Source organism: Anomaloglossus baeobatrachus, chromosome 3, assembly GCF_048569485.1.
Source record: "Anomaloglossus baeobatrachus isolate aAnoBae1 chromosome 3, aAnoBae1.hap1, whole genome shotgun sequence".
Lineage (NCBI taxonomy): Eukaryota > Metazoa > Chordata > Amphibia > Anura > Aromobatidae > Anomaloglossus > Anomaloglossus baeobatrachus.
The window spans coordinates 129,726,707-129,739,706 of record NC_134355.1 but is presented as its reverse complement, the minus strand read 5'-3'; the positions used below and the strand labels follow the sequence as shown (position 1 = coordinate 129,739,706).

The 13,000-nt window shown below is 42.9% G+C and overlaps 1 protein-coding gene across 2 annotated transcripts in view; it reads right to left on the bottom strand.

The window, feature by feature from the left end:
• Positions 1–13,000, bottom strand: part of MTR (5-methyltetrahydrofolate-homocysteine methyltransferase) — a 188,203-nt gene that overhangs the window by 87,316 nt on the left and 87,887 nt on the right. For both annotated transcript variants that reach the window (XM_075339442.1, XM_075339443.1), the window contains 4 exons: positions 12,112–12,291; positions 10,461–10,577; positions 6,028–6,168; positions 2,012–2,101 (listed from right to left, as the gene is read on the bottom strand). In XM_075339442.1, coding sequence (XP_075195557.1) covers positions 2,012–2,101; positions 6,028–6,168; positions 10,461–10,577; positions 12,112–12,291 — 528 coding nt within the window. The remainder of the gene's footprint in view (positions 1–2,011; positions 2,102–6,027; positions 6,169–10,460; positions 10,578–12,111; positions 12,292–13,000) is intronic.

Genomic DNA, 13,000 nt, shown 5'->3' with positions numbered 1-13,000 from the left:
ATGTGGAGCCAGCAAATGATACACTGAATGAGCGGCCAGAAAGATAGGAAGAGAACCAGGAAAGAACAGTGTCCTTTAGGCCGATAGAGTGGAGCATAGAGAGAAGGAGATGGTGGTCAACAGTGTCAAAGGCAGCAGAAAGGTCAAGAAGAATAAGCAGAGATGTATGTGTATGTATGTATGTGTGTGTATGTATATGTATGTATGTGTATGTATGTGTATGTATGTGTGTATGTATGTATGTATGTATGTGTGTGTATGCGGTGCACAGCCTGATGTGTGTGTGTGTGTATGTGTGTGTATGCGGTACACAGCCTGATGTGTGTGTATGTGGTGCAGAGCCTGATGTGGTGTGGGGTGCAGAGCCCGATGTGGGGTGCAGAGCCCAATGTCGTGTGGGGTGCAGAGCCCGATGTGGTGTGGGGTGCAGAGCCCGATGTGGTGTGGGGTGCAGAGCCCGATGTGGTGTGGGGTGCAGAGCCCGATGTGGTGTGGGGTGCAGAGCCCGATGTGGTGTGGGGTGCAGAGTCCGATGTGGTGTGGGGTGCAGAGCCTGATGTGGGGCTGTTATTTGCAATGGTGTAGTGATAACAGGTCAGGTGCTGGGGCAGAATATACTGACAGGGAATGTGTGTGCAGGGGGCGGGCAGAGGGTGGGGCTGGACACTGGGGTGGGGCTGGACACTGAGGCTGGGTGGTGCCAGCTGTGACTGGGAGGTTCAGCACAGGAAGTGGTCAGTTTGCTGGAGCTGAATGTAAACAAGAAGCTGCAGAGAATAAAGGGTGAATTCAAGAGGAACAAAAGTTAGAAGACAAAAAATAACAATGTAGGGGTGTTTTATATGACAATACAGCACAGATTAGCTTAAACTCAAAAATTTTTGTTATGTCGGACAACCCCTTTAAGAAGATGTAGTGGAACTAACCCTCTGGAGAAAAATATCAGTCTTTTATGGACCTGTATGCCTATTCAGTACACAGACCCATAGAAGTGTGATCACACGTGAAACGGCCGCCGCCATCTGGCTGCTCACTATAAGCTCCCTGACATACCTGTATGTTTTAAAGGAATCCAATAAACAGTGATATTTTACTCCAGATGGCGAGTGCCGCTACATCTTTTTTTTACAAATCGCAATAGAAAGAAGCTATTGGATATGAAAAAACTGCATCCATGAAAACCTTACAAAAGTGGAGACACTCCTAAATGATCACAAGACACATCATACCCAATTACAGTAGTAGTAGGACGGATTGTGAACAAGGGTGTCCCCGAAACGCGTCTTGTCCATTTTATTGGATTTTCATGGATCAATAAAATTCGTTTTTTTATGAAGATGCGGTGCCGGATTCCTGAATTTTTTTTCCAATTACAGTAGTAACACAGATTTAATGTTAATTTGCTATTTGTTAATGGCACTGTGGTTTTGCAGGTAAAACAGCAAAATGGTGTCATCAATAACAAGTTATCAATTCATCTCACACGATCTATTAGGCTATGTGCCCACGCTGCGGAAAATGCGCGGATTTTGCCGCGGATTTCTCGCGGAAATGCCGCGGATTTTTCAGAAATCTGCAGCACAGCTACTCCCCAGCCATTTCTATGGCATTTGGGAAATGCTGTGCCCACGCTACGGATTTTTCCGCAGCGGAAATCATGCAGATTTCCGTGCGGAAAAATCTGCAGCATGTCAATTATTGTTGCGGATTTACCTGCGGATTTTGCCTATTCAATTGAATGTAAAAAAATTGCAAAATCCGCGACAAATCCGCACCTATGAAAAGGTGCGGATTCCGGGGAATGCTGCGGATTTAGCTGCAGAAAAATCTGCAGATACAGAGTCCCATGGGCACATAGCCTTAGAAAACTCTAGTGGTTGTCTGGCTGTGCAGTTTTCAACCACATTTTGGCCGTCACATACGATTTTACTTTTTCTGCAAATACAGCAGGATGTGCTAATGTGCAATCTAATTTCATTGCCCTTTATTTACAATTACTCCATGTACTTACCTTGACCAGAGCATATTCTAGTCTCTCCTCCACAGATCCATTCCTCCACTCATCAGTCTGGATCACTTTCTTACCACCTGTAGCTGTGGTCTTAACAGAATAAAAATATACAGTGAAGTATAGAAAAATAAAAACTGATAATCTGATAAATTTGAGAACTACTACCTGAGGAATGAACTAAAAGAAACCTAGAGAAGATTATGTATGGTTTCTTTAATGCATTTAATCAGTAAAAAAAAATAAAAATAAACAAAATCCATTTTTTTATTGCAATTTGTGGTAGAACCACATTGTAGACTGCTACATATAATTGCTAAAGGTATAAGAGCACATACTACAAGAAACAAGAGCGGAGGATTTAATAATTAATTCACGTGTTACAGCCAGTCAAACAAAATGGACTATTACAAAGAAAACCTCGCATCACCTCTCGTGGGTGCTCTGGAGAAAAATAAGTCAAGTAATGGAAACTCCGGCACACACACTATCGCCCTTGGAGACACAGAAAGTCGGAGACATGTAACTGATATCAAAATCCTTTTTCTTTTTATTTTGTGGTGAAAAACGTGTATCAAAAAAGTGCTGTACAATGGTCCGCCAATCTCAACGTTTCGGCCTATCTGGCCTTCTTCAGGTCGGACGGGCTCAAGGATGAAAGGACTGGAAGTGGATGAACATGCATAGGACACTATCGTTAGACCAATGCTGAAATGCAGTAAGGATTATGGAATACAGGGTAATCAATGTCAGGATACACTATGCGTAGACGATGTCGGATAGTGCTTGTGTTGGATCAATGGTATAATGATACCCAATCGTACGCAAAGGGTCTGGATTATCTAGGAGCCATCACCTCAGTGTTCCATAGTATGTAGATTGGTCTATGACGTGGTCAGACGTCTAGAGTGGTCTGTTTAGATATGGTGATCTCTATTGATGACTGGAATAGTGCATAGGGACCAGGAGTGGAAAACCACAGTGCGGTCACACTCGTCAGTGTTTAATGGAAAACATTGTTAGCTTAAATGACTGCCTGGCTGAGACTCCACTGGTATTTTGTCTGGATAGGGGTCCTAGAGGTACAGTGGTGGGAGTCCAGGTAACATGTGCCTGTGTGATGTAGGGGTGAACCGCACGTCCTATGGGACCCATAGGACGTGCGGTTCACCCCTACATCACACAGGCACATGTTACCTGGACTCCCACCACTGTACCTCTAGGACCCCTATCCAGACAAAATACCAGTGGAGTCTCAGCCAGGCAGTCATTTAAGCTAACAATGTTTTCCATTAAACACTGACGAGTGTGACCGCACTGTGGTTTTCCACTCCTGGTCCCTATGCACTATTCCAGTCATCAATAGAGATCACCATATCTAAACAGACCACTCTAGACGTCTGACCACGTCATAGACCAATCTACATACTATGGAACACTGAGGTGATGGCTCCTAGATAATCCAGACCCTTTGCGTACGATTGGGTATCATTATACCATTGATCCAACACAAGCACTATCCGACATCGTCTACGCATAGTGTATCCTGACATTGATTACCCTGTATTCCATAATCCTTACTGCATTTCAGCATTGGTCTAACGATAGTGTCCTATGCATGTTCATCCACTTCCAGTCCTTTCATCCTTGAGCCCGTCCGACCTGAAGAAGGCCAGATAGGCCGAAACGTTGAGATTGGCGGACCATTGTACAGCACTTTTTTGATACACGTTTTTCACCACAAAATAAAAAGAAAAAGGATTTTGATATCAGTTACATGTCTCCGACTTTCTGTGTCTCCAAGGGCGATAGTGTGTGTGCCGGAGTTTCCATTACTAGTCAAACAAAATGGGGCCGATTTGTTAAGATGCTAAAGCCCCAAATCTGGAGTAAACACCTTAATATGCTGCAGTTGCACAATAATATTGCTGAGAAGGATTAAGGAAAAATGGAACCAGCACTAAAAAATCCATAAAATTAAAACTCAAAAAAACTTTATTGGACAAATAAATAAAATCTTCAAAAGGATCCATAAGTGAGCAGACACGCATAAGAGCACCTTACGCGTTTTGGACGTAAAATAAAAACGTGTTTAAAAATTTGGGGTTTTGTTTTTACGTACGAAACATGTAAGGTGCTCTTACTTATGCGTGTCCGCTCACCTTATGGATCCTTTTGAATATTTTATTTGTCCAATAAAGTTTTTTTGATTTTTAATTTTATGGATTTTCAGTGCTGGGTCCATTTTTCCTTAATCCTTCTCAGCCTTGTACCAGGTTAGCCTGTCTGGTGGATCGCGAGCACTCTTAAAGTCTTGGAGCACAGTCGCCTTAGGTAAGCTGAAGTCTTCTTATTTCACATCACAAAAATATTGCAACTTTTAGAATTTGTGCTTCTCTGTAGTCATGGCTCCCGCAAAGAGGAGTTCCAAAACGGCCCCCTCACCTGTATCCATCATCCTGGGCAATACCAGATATAGACACGAAAGCCTGAGAGTGGGTAGCCTCAGACTCGTGATCTTTTTACATAACCATAGAAGTCCCAAGTATTTCAAATATCCCCCCTAAAGGACCTGACTTTCTAGCAAAAGCATGGAGATCAGGATCCCACAACCCTTCTTGTTGTGAAAGAATGAGATCTTGCAAGAACTTACTCTTTGCACTAAGCCAGTGCTGCCACGTAGTCTACTATGCCATTACTGAACGGTGATATTATGAGAGTAGTAACTGTTCAGCAACAGCTTAGTAATGTACGCTGCAGATCTGGGATAGAGCCAAGAGTGGGATCTCTCTCCAAGCAAGAAGGGCCACAGTGGCATGTTGGATCCCATTCTGCATGCCGGGATCCCACAACCCAGAAGTTTGGACCAGACGTTTGCTAGAATGTTGGGTCCATCATGGGAACATTAAGGACCTCTGATTTTTATAGGTGCTATTTAACAAATGCATGTGTGGCGCCCCTGAGGCTTCAGTCGCCACAGGGTACTGCACCTCACTTAAGGTGCGGTACTCATCCCAGGTAATGAAAAGGTTAACTGCTGGATTTTCTCACATCCACAAACAGTTAGGTGCTTTCCCACCGGGGGTGGCCTAGAGTAGGTAGGGGGGTGGCCATCATGAGGCATGGGACTTTCTCGGTCACCAGGACAACCACCTGAGCGGCAGGCACTACTTGGGGAAAGGAAGAAGCATCTTCACACTTTAGTCAGTTACCCCGGGCACAGCTTGGGGTGAGGAGAACAGTCGGGACTTCGGTCCAAGCATCACCTTTTACACTTCTGGGAGCAATACAAGACCAGTGGCTTGGAGCAGGCAGGTCAGCCTGGGCTCTCTACAGCTACCAGGGATTCCAGGGTCTGCGGAGAGGGCAGGAAACACCTGCAGCCCGTTCCACATTCCATCCAAAGGACTGGAAGGACCCTGACCAAAAAGGACACAGTGGGAACACCGGCGAAGACCTCAGAATTACCCGGGATCAGATGGAGCCCATCACGGCAGAGACGGGTACCCCCGGGCAACCAAAGGACAGGAACCGTAACTACCGTGTCAGTCCTTCTTTGCCGCTGCCGTTGCCCCGCGCTTCGGCACCAACGGCCACTACTATCTCATCATCCTCCCTGGGGCCTAGCTTCATCTGCGGGAAGCTGAACTATTCTAGCTGCAACACCATCCGCCCCAGAGGACAGTGACCGCAGCGGGGCTAATACCTGGTCGCATACCGCAGGTGATGTCACGAGACAACTCCCAAGATCCTCATCTCCCCACCATCACCCCATCCTCCATCTCTTTTGGTGTACACGTCAGGGCCACGAAGTCGGGCAGGGCCACCCGTGACATCCTAGACCCGACATCAACGGCCCAGCGACGAGTAATTTAACCCCTGCCCCGTGGGTGCTACACATGTCTGACACTGCCCACTCTTAAGTAAAAAGACCAACTCCAGACTGGAGATAGGCAATCTTTAATATAATTTCATAAAATAAGCATCTTATCTTATGTTCAGTTTGTTTCACCACAAACCTGTGCATATTTTAAAAGCTTCTCTGTTGCTTCGGGATCCTTATTCCAAATGATATTTTCACACAGCTGGAGTAATTCTTTATCAATGTCATCATAGACAGGCAGGTTTCCTGCATTCACGATCCCCATGTCCATGCCAATCTACAGATGACAGACATCAATACAACAATGCATCATTCAGCAACGTAAGACATGACATCATCATATGGGCTGTCCCATATGGTTTAAAAGGCAGAGTACTCTTAGCGCATGGAAACTTTTGACGTTGCAGAAAGTAATAAAAATGCCTTAAAACATTCTCTCTCTCTCATTATTCTGGCATTTTGCAAATATAAATAATTATGTTTCCAAATTGACCTAAAATGGGAAAGGTTTATTCTGATTTCATGTCAGATAGTGAGAAAAATACACAGATGTGTCTTTTCAGATAGTGTACATAAGCATCTGGTTTTAATTGTGAATATGAATATATGTACATACATACATATACACACACATTGTTTGACAAATTGGATGATAGGTCAGAAGATATAAATGCTGGTGGTTCAGGCACAGAGACTCCAATCTACTGTTACAGTGAAGGGTCATGCATAACATTTACCACAATGACATAATTGCTGTAGGAAGGAGGTAAGTAGGAGTGCAGCAAAGCCCAGACAGATGTTGGTGGTAGGGGACTCTATAATTAGGCGGACAGACAGGATCATCTATCGCCGAGACCGTGAATGCCGAACAGTGTGTTGTCTGCCGGGTGCTCGGGTTCGGCATATTGCGGATCGGATAGACAGATTGCTGGGTGGGGCTGGGGAAAACCCAGCGGTCATGGTGCACATTGGTACTAATGACAAAGTTAGAGGCAGGTGGAAGGTCCTTAAAAATGATTACAGGGAACTAGGAGAGAAGCTGAAGTCCAGGACCTCCAAGGTGGTGTTTTCAGAAATACTACCGGTGACACGAGCGTCACTAGAAAGACAGTGGGAGCTTAGGGAGATAAATACGTGGCTTAGAAATTGGTGCAGGAAGGAAGGGTTTGGGTTCATGGAGAACTGGGACGACTTCTCAGTCAGCTACAGGCTCTACAGTAGGGACGAGCTGCACCTCAATGGGGAGGGTGCAGCAGTGCTGGGGGAGAAAATGGTCAGACGGATGGAGGAGCTTTTAAACTAGGATCTGGGGGGAGGGAGGGTAGTGGAGCAAAAAAGGGGATAGATAGAGCACATAGAGACAGTGAGATGGTAGGGGTCAATGAAGGAGTGGGGGGGGATGGGACATGCAAGGAACGTAGGGAGTCTAGGAGTAATAAAGGTGTGTGTTAATAGTACCTGAACAAATAGAGGGTGAAATGCTGGAACAAATTGAAAAGGTAGCTAATAATAAATCGGGTTCTTATTATGGGGGATTTCAACTATCCAGACATACAGTGGGACATAGAATCTTCTGGTTCTGCTAAAAGCTACAAGTTCTTATCTACTATTCAAGACCATTTCCTCTCTCAGATGGTAGATGAACCGACGAGAGGAGATAATTTGCTAGATCTGGTCCTGTCAAAATAGACCGGATACAATTTCAGATCTACAGGTCCGGGAGCAGTTGTGCACCAGCGATCATAATATGGTAAGCTTCAACGTAATATTCAATAGAACATTTCAAAGGGGAAATGCTAAAACCTGGAATTTTAGGAAAGCTGATTTCAACAAATTAAGGGAAGAGCTTAAATGTGTAGATTGGGACAAAGTCATGATAACTGGGGATACTGAACATAAATGGGGAAAGTTTAAGAATATACTGCTAGAGTCCTGTAAAAAACTTATACCCTCTGGTAATAAAATGTCCAGGAATAAAAAGAAACCACTATGGATAAATAAGACTGTACAAAGTATAATAAAATAAAAACAAAGAGCGTTTGAAATCTTAAAGGCTGAGAATACAGAAATAGCATTTCAGAAGTATAAAGATAGCAATAGGAAATGTAAAAAAGAAATCAAACAAGCAAAACTAGCTACTGAAACAAAAATCGCCAATGATATTAATATAAATCCCAAAATCTTATATAAATACCTTAATGCCAAAAGGAAAACAAAGAATAGTATTGGCCCCTTAAAATATAACATGTTAGTTATAGAGGACAAACAAAAGACTGAGATATTAAATAGGCATATCTCATCTGTGTTCACCAAGGAACTGACTGTACCAGGGATCATTCAACAAATGAAAAATCAAAGTTCACCACCCGATATAAATAATTTAACACAAGATGAAGTACGCCTACGTCTGAGTAAATTAAACATTGACAAATCCCCAGGGCCAGATGGCATTCATCCACAAATATTGAGGGAATTGACCTCCGTAATCGACAGATCGCTGTATCTCATCTTTTTAGATTATCTTGTAACAGGGTTGGTGCCTCAGGATTGGAGGATTGCTGATGTGGTACCGATATTTAAGAAAGGTAAGAGGGTAGATCCAGGCAACTACTGTCCAGTAAGCCTGACATCAGTAGTATGCAAAGTTTTTGAGGTCATATTAAGGGATGACATGCAAAAATATATTGCAGAAAATAATATAATAACTGACAAACAGCATGGATTCATGAAAGATAAGTCGTGTCTAACCAACCTGTTGGGGTTCAATAAGGGGGTAAGTGCAAACCTGGATACTGGTAATGCAGCTGATGTGATTTATTATGACTTTGCAAAGGCATTTGATACTGTACCACATAATAGGCTTATACTAAAGCTCCAGAAGCAAAGACTAGGGGAAACTATATGCAACTGGGTAAGGAATTGGCTAAAAGATAGGAAACAAAGAGTAGTCATAAATGGTACATTCTCTAAATGGGCTATAGACAGCAGTGGGGTGCCGCAGGGATCTGTGCTAGGACCAATTCTTTTTAATCTCTTTATTAATGACCTTGTGGATGGGATTGATAGTAAAGTGTCAGTCTTTGCTGATGACACCAAACTATGTAGGATATTAAAAACTGACCTTGATAGTACAATATTACAAAAAGATCTGGATAAGATGTCAGAATGGGCAGATACTTGGCAAATGAGATTTAATGTTGATAAATGTAAAGTAATGGACCTAGGACGTAGTAATCCTATAACTGCGTATACATTATATGGAAGTAAACTTGGGACTACAGATCAGGAGAAGGACTTGGGGATTCTCATTACAAATAAGCTGAGCAGCAGCACTCAATGTCAAGCAACAGCTGCTAAAGCAAACAAGATTTTAGGGTGTATAAATGGAGATTAGATCCCGTGATCCCAACGTATTGTTACCCCTCTATAAATCACTTGTAAGGCCACATCTGGAATATGGGATCCAGTTTTGGGCTCCACATTTTAAAAAGGACATTCAGAAGTTAGAGTCAGTTCAAAGGAGGGCAACTAGACTACTACAAGGAATGGAAGGCCTTCCATATGATGACAGGTTGAAAAAGTTAGATATGTTTAGCTTAGAAAAAACAGAGAATAGTGAAGTAGGGCTTGCACGGCCGCGCCAGTGACCACTCTGACCATAGAGAATTAATGTTCCTTTATTTCATCTTTAGGTCGACGCGTTTCTGGAGTCTCTGCTCCCTTCCTCAGGACACACAGGAAAAAAGTACATCAAATCTCTTTTTTCCTGTGTGTCCTGAGGAAGGGAGCAGAGACTCCAGAAACGCGTCGACCTAAAGATGAAATAAAGGAACATTAATTCTCTATGGTCAGAGTGGTCACTGGCGCGGCCGTGCAAGCCCTACTTCACTATTCTCTGTTATCAGCCAATCTGGGTGCTGCTGCCTTTGGCCGTGATTGTTTGCCTGCATAGTAGTTGTGACTCTCACAACTCTCGGGGTGAGTGAATTTCTTTATTTCACCCCGCATATAACTCGGATAAGACCCTATTTGCGCTTCTTTTTCCACAGCTTCTCTTATAGCTTAGAAAAAAGACGTCTCAGAGGAGATCTAATTTATATGTATAAATACATGTGTGTTCAATATAAAGGACTGGCACATGACTTATTTCTTTCAAAGACAATACTAAGGACCAGGGGACATACACTGCGAGTGGAAGAAAAGCGATTCTGACAGCTAAATAGGAAAGGGTTCTTTACAGTTAGAGCAGTCAGACTGTGGAATGCCCTACCACAAGAGGTAGTAATGGCAGATACTATAACAGATTTTAAAAAAGAGCTGGATGATTTCCTCAGTGCACACAACATTGTTGGTTATAAATTACTTAGTGACCAAATGTAGAACTGGTGGAGGAAGGTGGAACTAGATGGACCTAGGTCTTTTTTCAACCTAAGTATCTATGTAACTATAATGTAAATAGTTTGTGCAAAAGTGGAGTTTTCCTGTAAGTAAATAGTAAAAATAATCTAAAAACACCACAGATCCAAAAAACACATTTATGAGATTGAAGACTTCTAAATAAATTCTTACCTTAATAGCGTGATAGAGAAATACTGAATGCATGGATTCTCTAATGGCGTCCATACCTCGAAATGAGAAAGAAAGGTTGGAGAGACCCCCGCTGACCTTCGCACCTTTCAGAGTTTCCTTTACAAGAACACAAACATTTGTAATAATTACATAAGAAAAGTTCTTCTACAAAGGTGTACCCTAAAAACTAATCATGTAATTGAAGAAAACAAAAAATGTATACATTTTAATATTTAAATGAGTTGTCAAAACTAAAAAGAAGCCGAAATTTGTTGGAAATGCCAACTGATATTTAATATTATACATTCATTATGATCATGGACCCGAATTCATCATCAGCCTACTTATGGGCTCTAACACAGAAAGCAAGACCCACTTTTAGTCAGCATGTGACTAGTGGAGTGAGTGATTAAAATTAACCTCTCAGGTGTAATATGTACCCAGAACCACGAGCAGTTCTGGGTGCATATTGCTAATCCCTGCATAACTGTCCCTGTATACACTAGCATAGACAAAGGGATCGCTACAAAAAGTATTTCTAAAGATCTTTTATCATATGCTAATGAGCGTGGGGACTGCTCCCCTTAGCTAGTCAGCCCACATAGCATGGCAGCACACCCCTGTGGGCATACTAACATGCTAATGATAGCGACGCCGCACATACCTCACTGTTCATTGCAGCCAGCGGAGGATGGATGCGCTCTGCACATGATCCGGAGTACCTGGGACTTCCGATTATGCGCACTAAATTGATGCTGGGTGTAAGCTTCCCGGCTTCAGTGAGCTACAGTACACATGACTGGAAGTCTCGGGGATTCCGGATCATGGGACATGTGCATCTATCGGCAACTGGCTGTCATGAACAGTGAGGTATGTGCGGCGTCGCTGCGCATTCATTAGCATGTTAGTACGCACACAGGGGCGTGCTACCAAACTATGTGGGCTGGCTAGCTAAGGGAACAAACGCCCTCGAGACTAGTCCCCACACTCATTAGAATATAATATATGATCTTCAGAAACACTTTTTCTACAGATCTCTTTATCCATCACTAATATGCATCCAGAACTGCTCATCATTCTGGTGCATATTGCATTTGACAGGTTTCATTTAAGCTAATCGTAAAAAAACTGACACTGACCAAACACTGATGAAAATCTGATCAAAAACACTGGTGAAAATAGTAAGATTTCCTCAAATGAAAAATATCAGATGTCTGAATGAATCTTTATCTCCAGAGTTAGATACACGTGTCATATGAGTGTATAAATATCAATTCAGCTGAATACAAGGAAATAAACCTGGAAAAAGCAAGAGTGTGGATGAGTAATAAGGATGAGGCCAGAGAAAGACAAGTGTGAAATATCACCCGAATTCCTTTTTTTTCCCCTCACACACCCACAGACTTAAATGGGCGACTCTCATCAGACTCGGAAAAGAAGAGCACATGCTGTGATTCTTTTCTCGCAGTCAGTCCGAGAGAACAGTCCTACTGAATAATATGGGTCAGTGTGCTGTGATCAAAAATCCTACAGTACACATACAATTTATACGCTCTTCTGCTCGATCCCTTAGACCCAGTAATGCAAATAACTATCAAGAAGAAAAGCATCTGAGTGACCCATTGAATATTTAACATCTGTAGCTACTTACCTTTATTGTTTTGGTGGCTTCGATAAAGTGAATGGCATACTTATCATGCTCCTCCATGCCAGTTCCAATTGTTAAGATATTTGGGTCAAATATTATATCATTGGGGTTAAATTTCAGTTTATCAACCAACAGATTGTAGGCTCTTGTGCAAATGCTGACTTTATTTTCTGCATCAGTGGCCTATATGGGTGGGATATTAAATATAAACATTAACAGTTTATAAAGTTGCTTCACCTTCTAAAATGCTTTTTAAAGAAGCAGCAGGTCTATTCTTTCAGCTTTTCCCCACAATTAGATACAATGAAAAAGTACAATAACGCAATGGCTGAGTTTTTGCTACTTTTGTGGTAAATAAAACTAGCTTCATTAAACATGCATTACAGACAAATGAGAAATCAAAAACACAGCCAAACAAATGCAACAAAAAACAGCAATACCAGCCCTTTGGACTTATCTTTTTTACTGCCAAGAGATAAGGTCTTGGCTGCAGTAAAGCGCAGAAAAAAAGCAAAGTATGAACATAGAATTATGGAGCTCAACCACTAATTTATATATATAATTGCCTTATTCTCTGTCTGTCTTGCTCCAAAATTGTGTCACCGTGACATTGTGTCACGGTGACAGTGTCGTTACAGTGACAACTGTCGAATTGGCCGCTGGGCTCGGCCTGGCCCCGTCCCCCCACGGATTGTCCGCTCGCCTTGGCCTGGCCCCGCCCCCCGCATGGATTAGCCGCTCGCCCCAGACCTCCGCACGCATCGCCCGCTCCAGCGTACACCGGCTCCCGGTACACATGTGCAGGGAGCCGGCATACGCTGACGCATCGCCCACTCGCCCCGCCACACGTTGGCACACTCGGCCCCGCCCCCGGCGGACATAACCTTGCGAT